This window comes from Macaca fascicularis, chromosome 13 (genome assembly GCF_037993035.2).
Source record: "Macaca fascicularis isolate 582-1 chromosome 13, T2T-MFA8v1.1".
Lineage (NCBI taxonomy): Eukaryota > Metazoa > Chordata > Mammalia > Primates > Cercopithecidae > Macaca > Macaca fascicularis.
The window spans coordinates 93,306,356-93,333,313 of record NC_088387.1 but is presented as its reverse complement, the minus strand read 5'-3'; the positions used below and the strand labels follow the sequence as shown (position 1 = coordinate 93,333,313).

At 42.7% G+C, this 26,958-nt stretch overlaps 1 protein-coding gene across 3 annotated transcripts in view; it reads left to right on the top strand.

Moving 5' to 3' along the window:
- Positions 1–7,993: 7,993 nt before the first annotated feature.
- WDR43 (WD repeat domain 43) overlaps positions 7,994–26,958 on the top strand; it is a 56,105-nt gene continuing 37,140 nt past the window's right edge. For 2 of the 3 annotated variants that reach the window (XM_005576225.4, XM_074012064.1), the window contains exons 1-4: positions 7,994–8,250; positions 15,489–15,626; positions 20,537–20,658; positions 26,354–26,474. In XM_005576225.4, the coding sequence (XP_005576282.3) occupies positions 8,026–8,250; positions 15,489–15,626; positions 20,537–20,658; positions 26,354–26,474 (606 nt within the window). In that variant the 5' untranslated portion in view covers positions 7,994–8,025. Of the gene's footprint in view, positions 8,251–15,488; positions 15,627–20,536; positions 20,659–26,353; positions 26,475–26,958 lie in introns of those variants that run through there. The other variant, XM_074012065.1, reaches the window with a different exon arrangement.

The window sequence follows — 26,958 nt, the reverse complement described above, 5'->3', positions numbered from 1 at the left end:
AGTCTACCTCATTGGATCCTCAAAAACTGAATCAGATGTTACCATCTTCTAAATTCCTCTAAAAATTTGCCTACACTTCTGTGCTTATCATCTTCTGCTTTGTACCTAAAAAGCACTCAACAGGGCCTGGTGCAGTGGCTTACACCTGTAATCCTAGTGCTTTGGGAGGCTGAGGCAGGTGGATCACCCGAGGTCAGGAATTCAAGACCAGCCTGATCAACATGGTGAAAAACCCCATCTATCCTAAAAATTAGCCGGGCGTGGTTGTGCACATCTTGCAGTCCCAGTGATTCAGGAGGCTGAGGCAGGAGAACTGCTTGAACCCGGGAGGTGGAGGTTGGAGTAAGCCGAGATCGCGCCACTGCACTCCAGTCTGTGCGGTAGAGTGAGACTCTGTCTCAAAAAGAAAAAAAAAAGCACTCAGCAAACATTGGTGAATTACATTGCCTTTGGCTTTGTTATTTGTCCCTCAAAGTGGCTGAAAGATCTATACGAGATTTTCTATGTGAGGAAACAATGTGCTTTGGACAAGGGTGAAATACCGCCTTTCTAAATGTCTTCGATGTGTTTCCTTAGAGAGCTCTTCCCTGACCCCGTCCCTCCATGCCAGCCTACTTTCTCTTATGCCCTGTACTTTCCTTTGTTAGCACTTACCACAAGTACTCTTTATTTTTTGAGATGGAGTCTCGCTCTGTTGCCCAGGTTGGAGTGCAGTGGCACCTGGCTCACTGCAACCTCCGCCTCCTGGGTTCAAGCAATTCTCCTGCCTCAGCCTCCCAAATAGCTGGGATTGTAGGTGCCTACCACCACGCCCGGCTAATGTTTGTATTTTTAGTAGAGGCGGGGGTTTCACCAGGTTGGTCAGGCTGGTTGACCTCAGGTGATATTCCCGCCTTGGTGTCCCAAAGTGCTGGGATAACAGGCATGAGCCACCGTGCCTGGCCTGAGTGTCATTTTAAAGGAAAGATTGGGATAGTAACTGGGGGGGAAGTGGAGTCAAAGGAATTTTTTTTTTTTAAGAAAGGATAAATAATAGCATGTTGATATCTTGATGAGAGGGATGAAGTTCAGAGGTAAAAATGGATGCTCGCAGAGAGGGAAGGCTTTTTAGAGTCATATTCTTGACTAGGCAAGAGGGGATGGAACCTAGACCTGAAGTGCAGGGCAGCCTTTGCCAGGAGCATAGGCTGTTCACTCAGAGTAGCAGGAGAGATGGGGCACAGGTGGGTGGATTCTGTGGGACTGGAAGCTTGTGGAAGTCCTCTTGTGATTGCCTCTATTTTCCCAGGAAATAAGAAGCAAAGTCATTTGCTGGGAGTGAGGATGGAGGAGTAGGTTTGAGGCGACAGATGATATGAACTAGTGGAAATGAATGGACTAGAGTAACAGTTGTTTGATAACTGGGCAACATTAACTTCCCACGTGAATTTCAAGTGGATAAGAGTCAGAATCCCAGCACTTTGGGAGGCTGAGATGGGTGGACCGCTTGAGCTCAGGAGTTTGAAACCAGTTCAGGCAACATGGCAAAACTCTGTCTCTGAAAAAAAAAACAACAACAAAAAAAAACCAAACAAAACAAAAAATGCAGCCGGGTGTGGTGGTGCGTGCCTGTAGTCTCAGCTACTTGGGAGGCCGAGGCGGGAGAACAGCTTGAGCCTGGGAGGCAGAGGTTGCAGTGAGCCAAGGTCACACCATTGCACTCCAGCATGGGTGACAGAGCGAGACCCTGTATCAAAACAGAAACAGGCCAGATGCGGTGGCTCACGCCTGTAATCTCAGCACTTTGGGAGGCCGAGGCGGGTGGATCACCTGAGATCAGGAGATCGAGACCATCCTGGCTAACATGGTGAAACCCCGTCTCTACTAAAAATACAAAAAAAACTTAGCCAGGCGTGGTGGCACGCACCTGTAGTCCCAGTTACTCAGGAGGCTGAGGCAGGAGAATTGCTTGAACCCAGGAGGTGGAGGTTACAGTGAGCCGAGATTGTGCCACTGAACTCCAGCCTGGGCAACAGAGAGAGACTCCGTCTCAAAAAAACAAAACAAAACAAAACAAAACAAAACAAAAAAACAGAAAAGAAAACAAGTCGTAATAGAGTGGCTACGGCTTCTCTTTAGTGACCTTCAGGTGTTTGCAGTTGGATAGTTAGTCTTTCCCAGGCTTGTGGTTTTACCAAGGCAGGAACGTGATATGAGAAAGAGGCAGGGGAATTGAGGGTTATAATTATATAGTTTAAGTTACATAGAGAGGGAAGTGCAGCCATCAGAGAGAAGAAATGAAAGATGGTGAAAAGAATGTGGACTCAATGGTAGAAAGATGGGCTGGAGACTGAGAACTAGAGGGAGCAAACTGGAAAGATAGGAGTTGGTTGTAAGAGAGGGGGTGTGGAAATTGAGATTATGGAGTTGGTGCCATTATTGCAATGACAAGGTATGGGACATGACCATGGGAGGGATTGGCTGATGTAGGGTAGAGGCCAAGATTATTGAAGAGGAGCAAGTTAAGGAATTGATATGCTTGGATATGGGAGGGTCATACATGTGAACCCTACATGTACTCATTGGGTAAGATTGTCAGAACCCAAAGATAACTTGGGTTAGAAATCTAGCTCCTTTTCTACTTCCTAGCTCTTATTAGTTTTCTTATGTGAAAAATGAAGATATTAATAGTTTCTACATTGCAGGGCTATTGTGAGGACTAAATGAATTAATACACATGAAACACTTAGAGAGTGACATATAGTAAGTGCACAATAAGCTTTTATTTTTATTTGCATATTTATGACTAACAAATCTGATAATTTTAGCTCAGAACTTTCTTCATGCAAACTCATATCTGCTCTTTTATAACAAAAATCCTTGAAGTAGTTGTCTATACTTATCTTCAGTTTTTCACCTCCCTTTTTCTCCTCTACCATTCACAATAAAAATTTCCCCCTACCTCTCTACTAAGAATGTTTTCTTGTTGTTGTTTTGAGACAAGACCTCACTCGGTTGCCCAGGCTGGAGTGCAGTAGCAAGATCACCGCTCACGGCAGCCGTTACCTCCCCGGCTCAGGTGATCCTCCCACCTCAGCCTCCCAAGTAGCTGGGACCACAGGCACACTCCACCACACCTGGCTAATTTTCAATTTTTTTGTAGAGATGGGGTTTCTCCATGTTGCTTGGGCTGGTCTCGAACTCCTGGGCTTAAGTGATCCTCTTGCCTTGGCCTCCCAGAGTGCTAGGATTACAGGAGTGAGCTGCTGCACCTGGCCTAAAAATGCTTTTGAAGGCATCAATGACCCTGATCTTCCCAAGTCTACTAGTTAATTCTTAGTTTTCATCTTTGCTGCATTTGACATGGCTTTATCGTGTTTTGCTTCTGAAATTATAAAAATTTGGTTTCTGGGTCACCTCCTTCTCCTGGGTTTTCATCCTGCCTTGCTGTTTTCTCTTCTCAATCTCCTCTGCAAGATCCTCTTCCTCTCCCTGACCTCGAAAGATTGGCACAGCTTGGGGCTAAATTCTTTTCTATCTATACTAACGCTCAACATGATCATTCCAGTCCCACGGTTTCATATAGCATCTGTATGCTAATGCTTCCCAAACTCATCTCTCTAACTGTGATGTTTTCTCCAAGTCCCAACTCATATATCTTAACTTCTTGCTTGTTTTTTTTTTTTCTTGAGACAGAGTCCCGCTCTGTCACCCAGGCTGGAGTGCAGTGGCTGGATCTCGGCTCACTGCAAGCTCTGCCTCCCGGGTTCACGCCATTCTCCTGCCTCAGCCTCCCGAGTAGCTGGGACTACAGGTGCCCGCCACCTCGCCCGGCTAGTTTTTTTGGGTTTTTGTAGTAGAGACGGAGTTTCACCATGTTAGCCAGGATAGTCTCGATCTCCTGACCTCGTGATCCGCCTGTCTCGGCCTCCCAAAGTGCTGGGATTACAGGATTGAGCGACCGCGTCCGGCCTATATCTTAACTTCTTATTGAACAACCCTACTTGAATGTATAGTAGGTATCGCAAACTTAACTATCCAAAACTGATTACATTCTAGTCAGGGAAGCAGATAATAAACACATTTAAAAATGAATCTCTAGGCTAGGTGCAGTGGCTCACACCTGTAATCCTAGCACTTTGGGAGGCTGAGGTCGGCAGATCACCTGAGGTCAGGAGTTCGAGACCAGCCTGGCCAACACGGTGAAATCCTGTCTCTACTAAAATACAAAAATTAGCTGGGCATGATGGCGGATGCCTGTAATCCCAGCTACTCGGGAGGCTGAAATGGGAGAATCACTTGAACCCAGGAGATGGTGGTTTCAGTGAGTGGAGATTGCGCCACTGCACTCCAGTCTGGGTGGCTGAGCAAGACTCCATTTCAAAAAAAAAAAAAAAGAATCTTTATTTCAGCTAGTGCAAAGTGCTACAAGGAGAAATAAAGCAGAGAAAGGAAATGAGAGCTTAAGTATTCGAAGGAATTAGGAAAAGCCTCACTCAGGCCCTGCCAGGTCAGAAGGAAGGGCAGTCAGTGTGCAGAGAACAGCAAGTGCAAACATTGATCTCCATTCCACTCAAAACTCTTTCCCCAATTGAGCTAATGGTATCACTATTCACTTATTTGCCCAGGCATCAGAGTCACTCTTCATCCATCTGTTTTCCTCACCCTTCACAATCAATTCATGTAGCAATTCCTGTTGGCTCTAACTTCAGATTATATTTGGAATCCGATCATTTTTCGCTACCTTCATTGCTTTCATCAGAGTCCTACCAATCATTGCCCTTGTTCCGACTACTACTCCACAGCCTTCTACCTTGTCTTTCTGCTTTCATTCTTGCCTACAGACTTCATCTAGCAGCCAGGAGGTCTTTCAATAATATAAATCAGATCATGTTATTTCATTGCTCAAAACTGCAGTGGGGCGGGACGCGGTGGCTCACACCTGTAATTCCAGCACTTTGGGAGGTCAAGGCAGGAGGATCCCTTGAGTGCAGGAGTTCGAGACTAGCCTGGGCAACACAGAAAGACCCCATCTCTTAAAAAAAAAAATAAAAAAAAAACAACTCTCCAGTGGCTTATTTCTATCATACTTAGAATAAAATCCAAATACTTTAATTAACAAGGTACTAAATAATCTGGCTCCCTCTGAACTCAGCTACTACCTTTGATTTTTCTAGTTGTCACTATCTACCCTAAGTTTCTCCAAAGCTTTTTCTTTCAATTAGTCAAGGTCTTTGTTGCCTCAGTCTTTGCACTTGCTATTCTTTCCACATTGACTGCTCTTCCTTCTGATCTTGCATGGTCTGAGTGAGGCTGTCCCTAATTCCTTCCAATACTTAAACTCTATTTTCCCTCTTTATTTCTCTTTATAGCAGCTTGCACTAGCTGAAATACAGTTTTATTTGTTTGTTTATTATGTGCTTCCCTGACTAGAATGTAAGCTTCATGAAAGCAGGAATCTTGTCTCTCATGATCACTGGTGGATTCCTGGTACCCTAAAACAGTGCCTGGCACATAGCAGGCATTCAGTTTGTTTGAGTGACTGAATGAATCCAAGTGCCAAATTAGATGTCTCAAATTTAGCATTCCCAGACTAAAGACACTATCATCTTCTTGCACAAAAATCTTCCAGGATTCACTGTCCTAAGTGAATTGGGTCACCAACCAGTCTCTCCCAGTAAAAGCTCAGTAAGTAATCCTTGGCCCTTTCTCCCTCTCTCCCTTGGCCACTTGAAATCTGGCTCATTGTACATAATAAACATCTCTTGAAACTTCCTTGCATCGCCATTTCTCGAAGCCACTCACCATCATCTCCACCTGGGTTTTCGAGCCTCCAACCTAGCTTCCTCCTAACACATTCATTACACTGTCTCCATGTAATCTTTCTAAAATGCAAATCTTGGCCAGGCGCAGTGGCTGGTGCCTATAATCCCAGAACTTTGGGAAGCTGAGGCGGGTGGATTACTTGAGGTCAGGAGTTCGAGACCAGCCTGGCCAACACGGTGAAACCCTGTCTCTACAAAAATACAAAAATTAGCTGAGTGTGGTGGCGCACGCCTGTAATCCCAGCTACTCGTGAGGCTGAGGCAGGAGAATGGCTTGAACCAGAAGGTGGAGGTTGCAGTGAGCTGAGATTGTGCCATTGCACTCCAGCCTGGGCACAGTGAGACTCTGCCTCAAAAAATAAAAACAAACAAGAAAACAAAACAAAACAATACAATAAAATGCAAATCTCACCATGCCATTCCATAGCTGTAAAAGCTTGAGCCTTTCAATGGCCCTGAGAGTGGTTTTTATCTTTCCTGGCAGGCAATAAGCTCTGTGTGGGCAGAACAGTACCTGGCATTCCTTTAATTAGAATGCATTGATTTGGTGAAATATTTAAGAGAAACATAAAAATCTACCCCGCCCGCCCCCTTTTTTTTTTGGATACAGGGTCTCACTCTGTCACCCAGGCTAGAGTGCAGTGGAGCAGTCATAGCTCACTGTGGCCTCGACCTCGTGGGCTCAAGCCATCCTCCTCCCTCAGCCTCCAGACTATGGGCGCGTGCCTAAAAATGTCTATTTGATATAGCAACATGAGATAAATCTGGAGAAACAGGAGTGAATAGCCGTTTCAATCATTACTTTTACATTATTATAATTGAATAAATTGTTGTGTTGTAAATGATTACAGCCTGGAAATGAATAGGGGAAAACGGAAGCAGTTGTTACAATCATCATGAATTGGAAAGTGAAGATTTCTTCTTATTTATTTATTTATTTATTTATTTTTGGACAGAGTCTCGCTCTGTTACCTAGACTGGAGTGCAGTGGCGTGACGATCTCGGCTCACTGCAACCTCCACCTCCCGGGTTCAAGGATTCTCCTGCCTCAGTCTCCCGAGTAGCTGGGACTACAGGAGCGCGCCACCACTCCCGGTTAATTTTTGTATTTTAAGTAGAGATGAGGTTTCGCCATTTTGCCTAGGTTGGTCTCACCTTGGGCGATCTGCCCGCTTTGGGCCTCCCAGAGTGCTGCGGTAACAGGCGTAAGCCACCGCGCTCGGCTGAAAGATTTCCTTTAAACCTTTCGTTCTACCTTATCATTTTTAAAAAAGTTTTTAAAATCATTATTTATGGCCGGGCGCGGTGGCTCACGCCTGTAATCCCAGCACTTTGGGAGGCCGAGGCGGGCGGATCACAAGGTCAGGAGATCGAGACCACGGTGAAACCCCGTCTTTACTAAAAATACAAAAAATTAGCCGGGCGCGGTGGCGGGCGCCTGTAGTCCCAGCTACTCAGGAGGCTGAGGCAGGAGAATGGCGTAAACCCAGGAGGCGGAGCTTGCAGTGAGCCGAGATCGCGCCACTGCACTCCAGCCTGGGCGACAGAGCGAGACTCCGTCTCAAAAAACAAAAACAACAACAACAACAACAAAATTATTATTTATTTATTTTTTGAGACGGAGTTTCTCTCTTGTTGCCCAGAGCTGGAGTGCAATGGCGCGATCTTGGCTCACTGCAACCTCCACCTCCCGAGTTCAAGCGATTCTCCTGCCTCAGCCTCCCGAGTAGCTGGGATTACAGACATGCGCCACCACGCCCGGCTAATTTTTTAATTTTTAGTAGAGACGGGGGTTTCTCCATGTTGGTCAGGCTGGTCTCGAACTCCTGATCTCAGGGGCTCCGCCCGCCTCGGCCTCCCAAAGTGTTGTGATTACAGGCGTGAGCCACCGCGGCCGACCGTCTTTCTTTCTTTCTTTCTTTTTTTTTTTTTAAAGGAACGGGACTTGATCTTGATTCTACAATTACTTTCTCCCATACTCCCACGCCCGCCCCAGAACAAGTTAGCAGCAGGCCCTAACGGGCCACCGTCCACAGGGTGGCTCCGTCCACAGGGTGGCTCCGCCGAAGCTCTCCCGCGACGCGAAAAGCCACCCCCTCAGACCCCGGCGCTCCCTCAGCCCCCGGCGCTCCCTCCGCCTCACTTCCTCCTCCAGGCCCCGCCCCGCGCCGGTGCGCCTGCGCACGGACGAACACGTGGCTGCAGTGGGGCCAGAGCAGCAATGGCGGCGGGCGGCGGCGGTAGCGGCGACCCCCTGGCCCCGGCTGGGGTCCCTTGCGCCTTCTCCCCGCACAGCCAGGCCTACTTCGCTTTGGCCTCTACCGACGGTCACCTACGAGTATGGGAGACGGCCAACAACCGGCTGCACCAGGAGTACGTGCCTTCCGCGCACCTCAGTGGTACCTGCACCTGTCTGGCCTGGGCGCCAGCGCGGCTGCAGGCCAAGGTAAAGCGAGCGGGACAGCGCGGGGCGGGCGCCTTCCCGGGCTCGGCTTCGGGCCTGCGGGCCGGGTGGCGCGTGGCCGGGCATCGCGCGTGGCTCTCGGCGGCCCGGGGCGAGAAGGCACGGAGCGCGGCGTCGGCGCGCACTGGGCCCAAGCCGCCAGCCCCGCGTGCGGCCTGCCGTGAGGGCAGTGAGGGAGGGAGCAGCTCGACTCGGCCAGTCGCGTATCCGAGCCCTGCCGGCTGGCTCTATGCGGCCTGGGCCCCACTCTTGACGGGCAGCCATGTTCGCCGAGTCCCCTGGTCCCGCTGGGGAGGCTTTCTTCTGCCGGACCTTGCTCATCAGAGTCCTGGTTTTTGATAGAGCCCCATCTTGGGACTATCTAACTTTCCTCTTTCTCTGATCCAGCTCATCGGTTTTGCTCTGGGCAGTTGGTGTGGACTAGTCTGTACTTGCTTCCGGACCTTCCCCCTCCTGCCCCCCCCTTTGGGTGCCGGCTCACCACGTGTTCTTGTCCACATCCAGGTCGTGGGACTCTCAACTCTTAACTTTTGCCTTTCCCAGGCACCTCTGGATTCTCAGCCTTTTGAACTCGCTGCTTTTTTATTTTAACATCTGCTCGCCCCTCCCGCCCCGCTTTCAAGCCCATCACACCACTCCCCACCCACCCCAATCTGAAGTCTGTGTTAGGATGTGGAGGTAAAGTGAAGTAGTAGCTTGATTTCGTGAATGTTTCATGAGGCCAGATGAAGTTACCCTTAGATGGAAAACTGCCGAGTTAGGCAAAGCTTTTCATTGTTAGGGACCCGTGTCAGGTAAATGCCATTCACAGTTGAGTCACTCAGCTCCATCTCTCTAACTCAGCACGCACGTGGTTATTGCATTCATAGAGTAGCCAAACCGAATCACTGCAAATTGATTTGGAAGCATCAGGTATCCTGAGGTGTGTGGTGTGAGCTGTTTCAGTATGGAGAACTGCAAAAGCTCGTATTTAGGATAGATCTTACTCTCTTTGACGACCTGGGAAACCTGCTAAATTTTTGGGTTGGGAGAAGGGATACATCTAAGTTGCTATACTTTGGATATGTTCAGATATTTTTCAAATTTTACACTACGTTTTCATAGTTTATTCTGTTGATTCATAAAGTAAACCTATTAGGGCTTATAAGTCAAACACAAAACTTAAAAAAAATCAGTTTTTATTGTTAAAATTACAGTGCTCTGCTTATCTTTTATTTTCAAAGTTTTCTGTGTTTGTATTTTAACAGTCCTGCAAAATGATAGTAATACTAATGCTGAGAGAAATACGGAGCAGTGGTTAGGTAGGTGCATGGACCCGAGCTAGCTATACTGTCTATATTTGATTCCAGCCTCTGCTTCATAGTGGTAATTGCGCCTCTGGTTCCTCATTTGTAAAATGAGGATAATAATACCTACTTCATAGAGTGGTTGTGGAGATTAATATATTTAATAATGCAGAGAACACTTAGAATAGTTCTTGACAGGTAAGTGCTTTAAGTGTTAAGTATTATTAATGTCTGATATTTGTATGGTTAGTCCTGAAATGTTGATAAGGAAGGAACTTTCTACCTTGTTTGGGGGGAAGAAACAAACTCTGGGAAACTAAGCAACTTGAATAAAGTAAAAAATGGAACCAGGATTAAAACTCAGGTCCTTGAGAGCCCAGTTCTTGGTTATCTGCAAAAAATAGTTAATATTAGGTTGGAAAAAATGTCACCCACTTTGCTTTTTTCTTGACTTTCAGTTGCATTGTATGCCCAAGAGAAGTTTCCTAACCTCATATTAAAAGTCATAATTTTGGAATATGTGCAACACTATGGTAAATTAGAAAAATAACTGGATTTGAGTTCATAACCAAGACTCAAAACTTGTTTTGTCGTATTGAGCAAGTTGTTTTAATTTTGAGGACCTCATTGACAAATGAGAGTTGAGCTACATTAAACAAATTTTTTTTTTTTAGATTTCAGCGTCGAATGACTTGACCCAAGCCTTAATAACCAATAAAGGAGTGTGGCCTCTAGAGTCAAGGTGCCCCGAACTCCTGGTCCAGTGCCCTAATTTTGTTACTCTTCGGTCTTGAGTCACAGAACTGAGAGAGCTGGAAGGAATGTAGAGACATTCCCTACTTTGAGGGTGTGTCCTCTTGGAGCATCAGTTTGACTTAAAAACCAAGGAGAGGCAGTTTTCTTGTATTAAAATAAACTTGCACATATATTATGGTATAAAATTAAAAAGTCGTATGTCTTATCTTAGAAAAAAAGGCACATGTTAAGGTGCTCTCATCTTACTAAACCCTTTCTTTTATTTTACATCTTTGAGGCTTAGTGTATGAGGCATGAAAAGGGTATACTCTGAACCCACTTTCCAGCATTTTGTTAAGGTCCTGGTATATGATGGCGTATAGTACTCTCAAATTTGAAAGAGAAGTAACATCATCCACCTTTTAGGATCCTCAGGATCAAATTAGGCAGTGTATGTGACTGGTGTAGCATGGCCTAGCATGTAATAAGTGGCTTAATGTTATTATTGAATGAATCTGGACTCATTTTACCATTTAATATGGCATTTAATATGGTAAATCAGTTTGTAAGAAAAGTAGTCTACCTTTGGTTTAGTAATTGTCAGTTTGCTACCCAAAGACAAAGTGTGGTGATGATAACTCATCAATGGAGAAAGATAGATAGTGTTGGGTTTCTTGGGTAATGGGTTAAGTTTGTGGTTCACGAGTGTTTAGAACAATTAGATTCTCACCTCTTGTTGGTCACAGAATGATTACAGTACTTTACATTCATGCCACAATAGTTTTTAGAGGGTTTTCATATGTTATGTAGCTGAGCACTCCATTTGGTCTTTGGAGCCAGGGGTAAGAGGACCTTTAATGAGGACAAGAAAATAGGAAAGTGCAAAAATACACGTGGATGGACTCTATCTAGATGGATACTATTTTTAAGAGTTCCTCAAGTTTATGTGTGTAAACTGAGGCAGAAATGTTAATTATATTCTCTACCAAAGCCACACAGTACAGTGGCTCAGCCAACTAGGAACCGATGCTGCTGTTTGTCTTCAAACTTTTGAAAGTCTTCCAACTTTTCTGCTTTTCCTTCTCTAACAGACCTGTCTGCTATTGGCTGTCGTAGTAAATGTGTTTATACTGCTTTGCTGTCACTGCAATTAGGATGACCCTGTACAGCTTAGTACTTGTTGAATGAAGCACATGGCATTTCAGACATTGGACAGGATAGCTGAGCTGGGTGTCTGCATTACCATCCCTTAGAGATGTAAGACAGTTCACATGTCTGTCTTGAGGTCTTGCTAACAGTTAAACTTCCTAAGAAGTAAAGGTTGCAGATAGATCTGATTGGCAGAAATAGAAGTTTCTATGTATTAGGACTTAATTGATTTGTTATAAATGCTGTATGTGATTTTATGTAAAAACTTACACACATACAGTGGCAGTGAGGTAGATCAAGAAACTTACATGCAGTGGCAGTGAGGTAGACGAAGAAATGGATTAGGAGACTAATTGCAGAATGAAACTTGAAACTTGGCATACTTTTTGGTGTCTAGAGTTCAGTATTTTTCAGAGCAGATTTTGATCCATTAGTGAAGTGTGTAATAAATTTAGTGGATTGTAACATTAAAAAAAAAAAGAATTGAAAGTATCAGTACTGCTAGCCATGGGAAACTTCTCTGTGAAACTTGTTTCTATACATGTATTTTTATGAGAGTGTAGTGACTCTGCATGTAAAACTCCTTTCTCTGGGATCTCAGTCTAAAAAGTCATTACTTTAATTACTTTACAAATTCAGACTTTTCATAACCTGAATGTGCTTTTTTTCTGTCTTCATCCCATCTGTACAACTCCTTGCTTTTATAAATCATGCACATGCGCCATTCAGATTCTCCCTCAGCCTTATTGTTTCTGGATCAAATGCTGATAATGGATCAAATGCTGATAAGCTTTTCTTGTAAGACAGGTTTCAGTATTATTCATTGCTTAACTCAGTCTCTTCATGGTGGAAAAGACGCCTTAGTCTGAGAAATCACCTCCTTGGGATATTCACTCCTGGTGCCTTCAGGAATTGAGATTTTCCAGTTACAAATATATGAACTAAATTTTTTATCTTACCTTTTTATTACTTTACATATTTATCTGTATAATCTGTGCTGGGCACTTAAGAGGAAGCACAACTGACTGACTAAGGTGTAAAAGAAGAAATACGCTTCTTATTTGCCTTGTCTAATGCAGGGTATGACGTGTGTCTTAAGGGAAAGAAATTTCCGTGGAGGAGGTGGTATTTGAGGTGCGCCTTAAAACATGGATAGGATTTTTAACTAATGAAAATTGACGTGAGTAGGAAAGGTCCCCTCCCAAGTGAAGGGAAAAGCAAAAGCAAAATGGGAAAATGTGTGTATAAGGAGTGTTAATGTAAGGGCGGAATTGGAGATAAGACTGGAGAAGGTGGGTTGAAGGCAAATTGTGGATGCTTTTGAATGCCATAGAACTGTTCATATTGATTTATTCTCTGGAGAGTCATTGAAGTTTTTTGATTACAGGAATAACATGTTTAGATAGTAAATGCGAACAGAAGTTTGTGATCTATAATCAGCACTAAACTCTTGGTTTCAAAAATGTTTAGTATGGGTAATACTTGGAATATTAGTTTTCATTAAAATGTACATTGGTTATATACACTTCTGGTCTGATTGATGTGTTACCTTTTTAGGTATGCTCATCCTGCTGAATAAAGACTATCCAACCTGAAAAATAAATGAGTCGTGAGTTCTTTGAGTTTAATAAACTGGAGTATTATTTAGGTTGAGACCAGTGATCCTCAAAGTTGGTCATAAATCTTGTAGATATTCTTTCTGCCTGCCCCTGCTTGCTTGTACCAAAAAATACAGAGATTTGCAGATGCAGAAATTAAGGCTTTGACTATGTTATGTTTGACATAGGCTATGTAAATTTCTAAAATTTTTTTGTGCTTTTTAATGGAAATTCAAATTGTCTATAAAGCATATACATATTTGGGCTTATCTTTGTTTCACACATTGAGAAACTTCCATTTAGATAGTTTTGATTTGGAAAAACCAAGAGTAGAAGAAAGATTTCCTGGAATCTTTTTTTGTTTTGTTTTGTTTGAGATAGAGTCTCTTGTTGCTCAGGCTGGAGTGCAGTGTAAGGATCTTGGCTCACTGCAACCTCTGCCTCCCGGGTTCAAGCAATTCTCTGCCTCCCAAGTAGCTGGGATTACTGGCGCCCACCACCACTCCCAGCTAATTTTTTTAGTATTTTTAGTAGAGACGGGGTTTCACCATTTTGGCCAGGCTGGTCTTGAACTCCTGACTTCGTGATCCACTTGCCTCAGCCTCCCAAAGGAGTGAGCCACCGTGCTCAGCCTTCTTGAAGTCTTTTAAAAAAGATGACTCTTTTCCTGCTGAGATGGTACTAGGTTGATGAACTTCCACCCACTTTCCTTGCCTGAAATAGGTGTTTGTATTTATAACCTTATACAGAAATTATATTTGCCCCTGAAATCATTGAAAGGTAGTTTTAGAAATTCATGTAACTGAAGCCGGTACCTAGAACACTGCTAAAGCTGAGGTTTCAATGTTTCAACAAATTAAATGAGACCATCAGACTTCTTGTTCTTTGGCTTTTAATTGTAACTTCTCTTTTGTGTTTATTAATACATTTCTAAGGACTTGCAAGATGTATATTATTTTTCCTGTAAGTAGAAGGTTATCTTTTTTTGTTAGACTGCATTTTGTTAATCTAAGTGTGTCCAATGAGTCAAATTCTTTAAATGTAACATCCCTCTAGGATAACTAAAAGAAAAAAATGGGAAGTGCTTTTTATTTTTATTTTTATTTTTATTTTTTTTGAGACCGAGTGTTGCTCTGTCTCCCAGGCTGGAGTGCAGTGGTGCAATCTTGGCTCACTGCAAGCTCCGCCTCCTGGGTTCATGCCATTCTCCTGCCTCAGCCTCCCGAGTAGCTGGGACTACAGGCGCCCGCCACCACGCCCAGCTAATTTTTTGTATTTTTAGTAGAGACAGGGTTTCACCGTGTTAGCCAGGATGGTCTCCATCTCCTGATCTCATGATCTGCTCGCCTCGGCCTTCCAAAGTGCTGGGATTACAGACATGAGCCACCGTGCCCGGCTGGGAAGTGCTTTTTAACTCTGTTCCCTGATACTCTTTATGCACTAGTAACGTTGTGGTTGTCATTGGTTGTTTTTGAATTAAGACAGATTTTTACGTGTCTTGGGCTGTGTGTGTGCCCATGCATGCTGTAGAGCTAAGATCCTACACTATTAAGAAGAAGATGTTCTCTTTTCTATGGCATTGGCTTGTTTTACAGTGAAAGAATGGATTTCTCAGAACTTTATGCTAAAAACATATAGGCTGGTGAGCTGTAATTTAAAAAAACACGGAAGAGAACTTCTGAAATCATAATAAATATTCAGCATTATAAACTGATGTAGTGCTTTTAAGTTAGAGTCATTGTCTTTTTGTTGGGTAGACATGAGCTGTTAGCATCACTTTTGAAATAAAAGAAGTCTTGTGGCATTTGCCACTTGAGTGAGACTTATGTCTCTGAAGTCATTGAATCACCGAGCCAGCCCTTGACCAGTCACTGGGGCAACCTCTTTTGTGTGTGCTCTGAGCTGCCCTGCTAGTTAAAGCTATTTGTTGACTCAAATTGAAGTTAATGCATGTTTATAAAGGTAAAAACTTTTGAGTCCCTTTTCTCGACAACTAAGCTAGAATTTGTGGAAAAATTAGGAGGGGAAAAGGAGAGTTGGCTGCTGAGGTATGGACTTACAGATTCAGAGAGTTTTGGGTATGAATCTCTTTGGATGGGGAGTGAAGGCTTCGCTTGGATTGGACCTGTCAGGAGGGGTGGTCTGTTTCTGAGACGTGGAAGCACCATTGAGGCTTCTTGGACCTGTTAGGAGAGTACCAAGAACACACCAGGTTTTCCTATTTGCTGTCTTTTTTCCGTAGGGGTGGGAGACGGGGGACAGAGAATTATGAATTTCTCTTCCCATTGGAGGAATTTCTTTTTAAAGTAGTGAGAAGTAAATCACCCAATAGCTTCTCTCTTCCTGCTTTTTAAAATGTCTTTTGTTGTCTGGTGGGCATTTGTATTTGTTCATTAATGATGTTTTAGTGTTTGAAATACTAAATAAAAACATTGTTTTTCTTGTTTTCCAGGAAAGTCCCCAGAGGAAAAAAAGGAAATCAGAAGCTGTAGGAACGAGTAACCAGACTGACTTATTGGCTCTTGGCACAGCAGTTGGTAGCATTTTATTATACAGCACAGTAAAAGGAGAATTACACAGTAAATTAATAGTAAGTGTGTATATATTTTATTTAAAAGTGATGTGACAGGGAAGCTGATTACTAGAGATTATTAAAAAACACTTCAAGGTATGTGATGGATCTGTGCTGTGGGGACAGTTTAAGTAGCTGAATAGTAATATTTGATAAAAGCTGTAATAGTTAACAGCAGTCCTTAATTATGGGTCAGAGGATGAAGACTTCTTGACTAGGTTTAAAATAAGGAAGGGTTACAGGAACTCTAAGGAATCATAGATAGCAACTGTGGGAAGCAGCTCCCCAACTCTTGACCTAGGGGAATAAAGGAGGCAGTTGGAGTTACTGCTGACACTGAGATCTTTTAGGGGCAGGTGTTGTGCTGCTGTTGCTGTCTCTTGAGGAGTGGCCCCACGGGCATGGGATCCAGACCTCAAACTGAGAAGGAGGCTCCAGGTGCCTGGTGCTAGTGTCTCTGACGGAGGTGATGAGACTGGTTCTCCTAGGGTTGGAAAAATTGCATATTGGGTTCAGCTGCTGCTGTTGGGCATTACCACTGTTGGGGTGATGCAAATAAAGAGACAGGAAGGACAAGTCCCTTTTGTCTCCATCCTTGTCTCCCTCTAGCAGTTCCTATTGGCAGAGCCTATGGATCCAGCTGGGAAATCAGAAATCAGGTTTGCTGAGTCCCAGCATCACAGCAGAATATAAAGGGCGGGAAGACAGTAACTGAACTGGCCTAGTTGGTTCAGACAATATCTATTGCAGTGTGTTTTTGTTCGCTGGACTTCTGTATATAGGAGTGTTTTAAGTTTTTTGTTTTAAGTAACATTTATCTATAGAAAATTTTTAACTACATAAAGTTGAAAAGGAAAAAAATTTATACCTAAGTCTCTCACTGAGAGATCTTCTTAATAATTTGTGTATTTCTTTGCTTTATACATACATTAAAAAAAATATGGTTGGCCATCTGTTCATATAGTTTGTATCCTGATTTTTTTCATTAGGTTACAACATAACTATCTTTTATATTTGTCAAGAACTGGTTGTAGAGATTTTTAATGCCAGCCTAAAATCCCATTAAGTGGAATAGTCCATTATGTTACTTAACTTGTTGACCATTTAGGGGTTTCCAAATTTTTAAATTGTTGTAAAACAATGAATTTTTTTTTTCTTACATGGATTCACAGAATTACTAACCGAAAATTAGTGAGCCAAAGGGATGCTATATATGTAGTATAAAAATACTTTCTGGAATAATTTTTACTAATTTATGCTCAATATCAGTGATAGGAGATAAGTACTTTATCTCAGCAATATCATTATTCATACTGAATAGCCCATTAAAACAGCAACCATGACAACAAAGAAACAGATAATTTGGTAGATGAACATTTTAATCTGATTTTAAGTTTGCATTTAGGAATGTATTTTTTTTTATTGAATATTACAAAAATAATACTCAACTATAAATGAATTTTAAAGCATTCAGAGATCCATCTCAAGAAGGCATCCTTCCCTATATTCTTCCCCACTCCAAGTTGAGTGTGGTCCTCAGGTGAGCTCGTACATCTACTATAGGTAGGAGGCTGTCCTTTAATTTGATAGGTTTTTTGTGGTCAGCAGGTACCTAGCATCTTGTGCAGTGTGGTAGCCGCTCAGCTGCTGTGGCTGCTGGAGCTTAGAAGACTTATTTTTTAAAGACAGAGTCTCACTCTGTTGCCCAGGCTAGAGTACAGTGGTGCGATCTCAGCTCACTGCAACTTCTGCCTCCTGGGTTCAAGCGATTTTCATGCCTCAGCCTCCTGAGTAGGTGGGATTACAGACATGTACCACCACTGCCGGCTAATTTTTGTGTTTTTAGTAGAGATGGGGTTTTGTCATGTTGGCTGTGCTGGTCTCGAACTCCTGGCCTCATGTGATCTGCCTGCCTTGGCCTCCCAAAGTGCTGGGGTTACAGGCATGAGCCTCTGTACCCAGCCTAGAACTCCTTTTTATATCATTTCAGTACCTTACAAGATTGTAAATACATCTTTGACAGGGATGAATTTATCAAAAAGGAGTCAAGAGGGTCAGGGTGAGGGGTGCTGGGATGGTATGGTAAAGTGGAAAGGGACCAGGCTTTGGAGCTAGCCTGTCCTGAGGTTGAATCCTACTCGTTGTGTGTTCATGTGTGAATAATTTAACTTCTCATTCCACTTAATACCCATTCCTTAAGTGGGTATTAACAACCTACCTTGCATGATTTTATGAAGACTTAGATGTAATAATATATTGAAAGTGTCCGGCTTGTAAGTGGTATTTAGTAAATATTTGTTGAATGAGTAAGTGAACAAGTGAGTGAACACATTGCTAAATTGCTTTCCAAAAGGGTATGCTAGTTGACACTGCCGCTGGCAGTAGTATTATGTAACCTCACCAGCATGGGCATCATAAGGCTAAACACATTGCTACAGGAACAGACTAAAAATGCCACTTTGTTTTGGTTTGTATTTCTTTGATTACTAACAAGGTTGAATACTTCGGTATATTTTCTAACTGAATTCTTTCTATGGAACGTATCTGTTCATGTCTTTTAGTTATTTGCGTGTGTATAAGAATTAGTTCTTTGAGTACACAGCTGATAGGAAGGAAAGTAACTGAATGTAACATTTTAAAATGTTTTTCTTTTGAAGTGGTAACAATGTTATTTGGAAGTAGCTTTAGTAATTTTGGGTAATCACTTTTATTCTTAGCTATGTACATAGTGATGTTTCATTGTATATGTATTTACTTTATTCCTGCAAGATTTTAATACATAAAGCTAAAAATGGTATAAAAGTAAAGTAACTGTAGGAGAGATGTCACAAGGTAGCATGTGACTATTTGTCAGATGAGTTACAGCAGTCTTGGGAAGGCCTGGAGGAGAAGGGTTTTCATTTGGACCTTCTGGGATAGGTAAGATTTGGATAGAGAAGGGTGGAGAATCCTTTCAAGGGGAAAGGAAGTTGGGGAGATGGCAAGAGCGAATGCAGGGAGACCGGAATGTAAAAGATTGACTTGGCACAGAGTAAACTAATTTAGAGGAGAGGCATACTAGGGGGTAATGGATAATGGATAAATATGACTTTAGGTAGAAAGAATGAAATGCTTGCAGTGTGGGTGATATAGTACCTCATTCTGCTAAGCGAGTTAGTCCTGGAATGTTTGTGAGATGAGAAACATGAATGAGCTCTTCTCAGTTAGTTTCTATTCCTACGTGCCTCTTAGTGAGTGGGCATCTTGCTGTGCTGTAAATGTGTAAGTATTGTTTCTATGCTATGGCCCCATAGTACAAGTAAGCATTTAGTGTTTACTGGAAGTAACAGTGACTTTTGTTTTGAGACATAGCTTTGGTACTTTTTTTATAGGAGATTTTTAAAGAATATTTTTGACTACACTTGATTTTTACCTTAAATGTGGACTTGGGGTGTGAAAGTAGTTTATTTATATATTTATTTTATTATTATTATTTTTTTTGAGACGGAGTCTCGCTCTGTCACCCAGGCTGGAGTGCAGTGGCCGGATCTCAGCTCACTGCAAGCTCCGCCTCCCGGGTTCACGCCATTCTCCTGCCTCAGCCTCCCGAGTAGCTGGGACTACAGGCGCCCACCACCTCGCCCGGCTAGTTTTTTGTATTTTTTAGTAGAGATGGGGTTTCACCGTGTTAGCCAGGATGGTCTCGATCTCCTGACCTCATGATCTGCCCGCCTCCCAAATCCGCCTCATGATCCGCCTCCCAAAGTGCTGGGATTACAGGCTTGAGCCACCACACCCGGCCAGTTTATTTATTTTTAAACAGAGGAGAAGGAAAGTTAACATTTTGGAATTCTAGCTGTGTATCTCTTTTTTTTTTTTTTCGATATGGAGTTTCGCTGTTGTCACCCAGGCTGGAGGCAATGGCGCGATCTTAGCTCACTGCAACCTCTGCCTCCTGGGTTCAAGTGATTCTCCTGCCTCAGCCTCTCAGGTAGCTGGGACTACAGGCATGCACTACCACACCCAGCTAATTTTGTTTTTTTTTTTTTAAGTAGAGACGGGAGTTTCACCATGTTGGTCAGGCTGGTCTTGAACTCCTGACCTCAGGTGATCCACCTGCTTCAGCCTCCCAAAGTGCTGGGATTACAAGTGTGAGCCCCACCACACCTGAACTGTTTATCTCATTTTTGATATTGGAAAACTAAAATGGATAAAGGTTAAAGCTTTTAGTTAAGGCCTAACATTTTAGTTAATTATTTGGTAATGACTCTAGGGTTCATATTATCATAACATATAAGACAAGTTTTATTTTCTTCTTGAATTTTTTTTTTTTGTATACCATAAATATCTTCATTTTTGTTTGTCAGTTAAAAAAAAGAGCCGGGCGCAGTGGCTCACGCCTGTAATCCCAGCACTTTGGGAGGCCGAGGCAGGCGGATCACAAGGTCAGGAGATCGAGACCATGGTGAAACCCCGTCTCTACTAAAAATACAAAAAATTAGCAGGGTGCGGTGGCGGGCGCCTGTAGTCCCAGCTACTCAGGAGGCTGAGGCAGGAGAATGGCGTGAACCTGGGAGGCGGAGCTTGCAGTGAGTGGAGATGGCGCCACTGCACTCCAGCCTGAGGGACAGAGCGAAACTCCGTCTCAAAAAAAAAAAAAAAAAAAGAGTTGACTCCTACCTCTACAGATTATTAACTGCATCTCTAACATGGTTGCCTCTATTTGCCTTTCACATCCTCTGCCAGTGACTGGCCTCAGATCACCAGTGGAACCTTTTAAAAAAATACACGATTGGCTCTATCTAGTTCTACCGATCTAAAATATCCACGTATGGGCCAGGAGCACTGGCTTATGCCTGTAATCCCAGCATCTTGGGAGGGTGAGGAAGGAGGATCACTTGAGCCCAGGAGTTTGAGACCAGCCTTAAATTTTTGTTTTTAATCTACAGAGTGGTGGACATGACAACAGAGTCAACTGCATACAGTGGCATCAAGACAGTGGCTGTTTATATAGTTGTTCAGATGATAAGCATATTGTGGAATGGAACGTACAGGCATGCAAAGTAAAGTGGTGAGTAACATTCATGGTATCAGGAGATGCAGTAGAGGTGGATAAATGCTGGACTTATGGGGAATGCAGACATTAATAAGGTTATAGGTTCCATTTTCAAAGAACCTTTAATCAAATCGAGCATGCAAGATTTTAATACATAAAATACTAAAATACATACAATACGTAAAAGCTAAAAATGGTACAAAAGTAAAGCATCTGTATGAGAGATGTCACAAGGTAGCATGTGACTGTTTGTCAGATGAGTACAGTAGTGATGGGAAGGCCTGGAGGAGGAGAAGGGATTTCAGTTGAACCTTCTAGGATAGGTAAGATTTAGATAGAGGAGGATGGGATAATCCTTTCAAGGGTGGAGAACGGAAGTTGGGGAGATGGCAAGAGCAAATGCAGGGAGACAGGAATGTAAAAGATTGACTTGGCACAGAGCAAAGTAATTCAGAGGAGGGACATACTAGGGGATAATGGATGGTAGATGGTATGGGTGAAAGTATCCTAAGAGCCTGGCTCTGTGTCATAGATAAAGGTCATAGACAATTGATTATAGTTCAACCACCTGATCCTGAGGTTGGCTGCGTAGGAGATGCTTAGTAAATGTGGGCTGTTGAATACAGTTCCACCTACTGTGTAGTTGAGGACCCTCATGAGGAAAATGATGCCCATGGTCCTGCAGCTGCCAGAGAAGATCCTGCTCTTTTGAGTTCTGGTATAGTTGGGGTTTTAGATTCTGTCTGGTATGCAAGAGAGAGCCACTGGCCGAGTGCAGTGGCTCACACCTGTAATCCCAGCACTTTGGGAGGCCAAGGTGGGAGGATTTCTTGAGACAAGACTGAACAACATAGAACCACCTCTTTACAAAAAAAAAAACAACAACAAACCAGTTGGGTGTGGCGGTATACATGGCCTGTGACCCCAGATACGATGGAGTCTGAGGTGGGAGGATTGCTTGAGCCTGGGAGGTTGAGTCTGTAGTGAACCATGATTGTGCCACTGCACTCCAGCCTGGGTAACAGAGCAAGACGCTGTCTCAAAAAAAAAAAAGGGTGGGCTTGGTGGCTCACGCCTGTGATCCCAGCACTTTGGGGGACTGAGGCGGGCAGATCACGAGGTCAGGAAATCAAGACCATCCTGGCTAACACGGTGAAACCCCATCTCTACTAAAAAGACAAAATTAGCTGGGCATGGTGGCGGGCATCTGCAGTCCCAGCTACTCAGGAGCCTGAGGCAGGAGAATGGCGTGAACCCGGGAGGCGGAGGTTGCAGTGAGCCGAGATTGCGCCACTGCACTCCAGCCTGGGCGACACAGCGAGACTCCATCTCAAAAAAAAAAAAAAAAAAAAAGCCACTGCTGGTCAGTGTCTGTGGGATAGTATTCAGAGTAATGCTTTAGGAAAAAGTAATCTGTCAGCAATGTGTACAATTTAGGGAAAGGAGCTAGTTAAAGTCAGAGAAGGCGGATAGATTGTTACTGTAATCCGGTTATAGGATGGTAAGTGTGGGAAGTTAAAATGGGAATGATCGCAATCATTGAGTTGATGTGGAGGAGGGATACTGAGTTTAGTTTTCAACTTTGCTAACTAGGCAAGTAAACCAGTTTAGAGGGAGGACGTACTGGGGGGTAATGCATGGTAGAGGATAGAAATTATGGTTAGAAGAGATAAATGGTTTTGGGGTTTTTAGACAAGTTGGCTTTGAAATAACACTTTGTGAAAGATAAGACCCAGCAGACAGGGTGGTGATAGAGGCTTAGAATTTAAGTGGGGGTTTGGGATTGGAGATGCAGGTGAGTAAATCATCTCCCTGATGGCTCAGTGAGTATTTGTGCTTCATTTTCATTTACTTGTAGCAGACGTAGTAATTTCTATGTTAGTAACCTGTTAGAAATGCCTGCAGAGATTCTGATCCAGTAGGTCTGGGATAGGGCCTGTGTTACTGTATTCTGGATGAGAGGTCACAAAGATAGGTCCTTCACATAGGGACTAGTAATGTTCAAGGAGCCGTTCAACACATTGTGTGCTTTATTGTACGTAATCATAAGCCTGTAAGGTGGACTCTAGCCCCACTTTGCTGTTTTGAAGTAGGTTAAACAAGAGCCTGACCTCTCATACACTAAACTGTGTTGTCTCATAATTTCATTATGTTTCCAGCTTCATCCTTAGCATTCTTATGCTGCTGTTACTTGATTTTGTTTTCTGTTCTAGACACTATGTATTGATTTTCTGTTGTAGAAGATGAGGATTTAGCTCTTACCTTCTTTTCCCCCTCTCAATTCTCTCAATATTGTCGTATCATAGTGTTTGATAAGCAGTATTTGTTTACGTTATGGACTAGTTAAATATTGTTACAGCTGAGCCTTAGACTTTCCTATGTTTAATATTTTTTGTACAAAATTTTGCTTTTCTTGGGGTTTATAATTGCTTTGGTTTAATTTCATTTTATTAGTTACTAGGTCATTTTCTATTTAGTGGTATAAATCTTCTCAGTTGTTTCTAGACACATCACTCAGTCAGTTTTATTCATTTCTTGGAAGACTTCTTTGTCTTGTAAGTTCTGCTGAATGATGATTATCCTCAGGTTTTCCTTTCTCTCTTTTTTTTTTTCTTTAGATGGAGTTTCGCTCTTGTTGCCCAGGCTGGAGTGCAATGGCGCGATCTCAGCTCACTGCAACCTCTGCCTCCCGGATTCAAGTGATTATTCTGCCTCAGCCTCCCGAGTAGCTGGGATTATAGGCACCTGCCACCATGCCTGGCTCATTTTTTATTTTTAGTAGAGACGAGGTTTCAGCATGTTGGTCAGGCTGGTCTTGAACTCCTGACCTCAGGTGATCCACCTGCCTTGGCCTCCCAAAGTGCTGAGATTACAGGTGTGAGCTACCATGCCTGACCATGAATTATTTTCTTTTTTTCCTTACATCCTCTCTATTGTGGGTGTGTTTTGATTTGTTTGATTTGGCCTCTTTTATGTTTAAGGCATCTTTCAAATCACTGGAGATCCTGGGCTGCCTGTTGCTATTTGGAAATAAAGCATTAAAAAACTGATTGGTGGCTGGGTGTGGTGGCTTATGCCTAAAATCTCAGGACTTTGGAAGGCTGAGGTGGAAGGATTGCTTGAGCTTAGGAGTTTCGAGACCGTCCTGGGCAACATAGTGAGAACCCCCTCTCTACAAAAATGAAAAAAATTTAGCCAGGCGTGGCGGTGTGTACCTGTAGTCCCAACCACCTACGAGGCTCGGGCAGGAGGGTCGCTTGAGCTCAGGAGATCAAGGCTGTAGTGAGCTGTTAACCTTGCTACTGCACTCTGCCTGGGCAACAGAGTGAGACCCTGTTTGGGGGGAAAAATACTGATTGGAAGGCTTAGTTACGAGTGTGTGACTTTTCAATTGTTGCGCTTCATTTATAGAGTGATTGGGAAGGCTTCAAATATCAATATGTGTAGGTCATTCCACTGGAACCAGTTACATTTCCCAGAGAGGAATTTTTTCATCTAGTGCTTCTTAAGCCTTAAATGTACATACATCTTACTTGTGCATACAGATCTGATTTAGTAGGTGTATCTAGGTTAGAGCTTGAGAAGGCATAATTCTCACAAGTTCCCAGATGATGCTGATTTATGCTTTGAGTTGCAAAGCTCCTGAGGTATTGGGGTGTGGGGAGGATAGACAGAAAGTATTATTAGCCTAACTAGCATTTTCAATACTGAGTGGGGAAGTTTCAGGAAGCTTATCAGGCTCCTCTAGGCAGGATGGCGATTGTGTCTTATGTATGTATCAACATAGTGAATATATGTTGAATATTGAATGTAAATGAGAATTGAAGCTGTAGGAATCGATGATAAATTGGCAAAAATTTTAGAAGCTGATAAAGGTAAAGGAAGAGTTCTCTCGTACATTATAGCTGCATTTCTTTGATTATCAGTGAGGTCGAATGTTTTGTGTTTATCAACAATTTGTATTTTTCCTATGAGTTGCCTGTTTGCCTGTTTATATCCTTTGTCTATTTTTATTTTGAGTTCTTTTTCTTATTGATATGAAGAAGCTATTTGTGTATTATGTTACTCCTTTGTAATATATATTTTTGATACTTTTTTCTAGCTTTTTACATATATATTATTATTATTATTATTATTATTATTTTTGAGACAAGGTCTCACTCCGTCACCCAGGTGGAGTGCAGCGGTGGTATCTCAGCTCACTGTAAACTCTGCCTCCAGGGTTCAAGCGATCCTCCTGTCTCAGCCTCCTGAGTACCTGGGATTGCAAGTGTTTGCCACCAGCCATGTCTAATTTTTGTATTTTTAGTAGAGACAGGGTTTCACCATGTTGTCCAGGCTGGTCTTGAACTCCTGGCCTCAGGTAATACACCTGCCTTCGGCTCCCAAAGTGCTGGGTTTACAGATGTGAGCCACTGTGTCTGGTCACATAAAATTACGTTTTAATTTTATGTCTTATTTGTGGAACAGAAGTTTTTATGTAATTAAATCAGGCCTTTTTTTCTTTATAATTTCTGGTTTATAATTGTTGTGGAAGACCTTTCCTAACCCTAGGATTATAAAAACATTTTCATACCCTGTTTAAATACTTTTAAATTTAATAAATTAATTTTTTTTGCATGTGTGGCATAATGTAGGTATCTAATTTTGTTTTTCCAATGACTAATTTGACTTACTCCAGTATTGACTGGCAGAACCATACATTTTCTTCCACTTAATAACCTCTTTTGTTATTAAGGTTCCTACTGTTACTTCCTTGTTTTTTCTTGGAGACAGAGTCTTGGTCTGTCACCCAGGCTGGAGTGTTGCGATCTCGGCTCATTGCAGTCTCTGCCTCCCGGGCTCAAGCGATCCTACCATCTCAGCTTCCTGGGTAGCTGGGACTACTACAGCATGCCTGGCTAATTTTTGTAGTTTTTGTAGAGTCAGGGTCTCGCTATATTGTCCAGGCTGGAGGTCTCGAACTCCTGGACTCAGGCCATCTGCCCACCTTGATCTCCCAAAGTGCTGGGATTACAGGCATGAGCCGCCATGCCCAGCCCCTGCTGTTACTTCTTGATTGTATAAGTGAATAGCCAAGTTCCCTGTTGCCTATGACAGCATTAATATGAGTAACAAACAGCAAAGACTTGAGCTTCTAATCATATTTGAGGTAATGAAAAGGAATCATTTGTATCTAATTAATTTTTACCTGTCAGACTGGGGTGTATTCGTGTGAATTTGGGGTAGAAATAACCTTTTTGGGTTGCAGCTTTTGAGAAATCATTTGTGTTATTAAGGGAATTAATTAAAGGCCAGCCTTCCAGAGAAAGCGAGAGTTGAGATAGGGTTAGGATGGGCTTGGGGAGGTCTAGCCAGTATGGAACTTTCCTGGACATTCACAAAGTTCATCTCCTGGGTCACAGAGTGTATAACTACCCATTTTACATTCTTGCCACTCTCACTCACCCATTTTCTGATATGTTGAGAATCTTTATCGCATGCCTGACAAAGGGAGATTGTGCCGTGTTAAGGAACCCAATCAGTGAGGTTTTATCACAGTGGTATATCCAGGGTTAGTTACCTGACACAAGCTTTTAGGGAATGTAATTGTCATAGGACCTGAGGTGATATTTTTAATGATTGCTCAGTTTGTTTTTTTGTTATTTTCTGCTCTGAGTAAAGTTTTCTCTTATGTATTGAGATGCTTTTGTTTCTCTTCACAATATAGCAAATGGAAAGGCGACAATAGCAGTGTCAGTTCCCTATGTATCAGCCCAGATGGAAAGATGTTGCTTTCAGCTGGTCGAACAATCAAACTATGGGTTTTGGAGACCAAAGAAGTCTACAGAGTGAGTGAATCAAATTATTTGTAAGCATAAAAATTACAGTAAACATGGAGAAAGGCAGAAGTTTGAGCCATAAAATATTATTTTAAGAATACAGATTCTTCATTGTGAGGTACATCAAATAGTTTAGTGGACAAAAGTTAGCCTCCTAATCTGATTTGTTGATGTTAAAAAGACTACACATGTCTACTTCAAATGTATTGGAAAAATGAATAGAACCAATATTCAAGAAACAAGATTTTAAAAGAAATTTAAATATATATACCAACTGTGTATCCACAAAAAAGAAAAAGTTACCTTATAAAAAACAAAATAGATTTTGAGACAGGATCTCTCTCTGTCGCCCAGGCTGGAGTGCAGTAACGCCATCACAGCTCACTGCAGCCTTGACCTCCCAGGCTCAAGCGATCATCCCACCTCAGCCTCCTGAGCAGCTGGGAATATAGGCACTTGCCACCATGCCTAGCTCAAAAAAGATTTTCTTAAT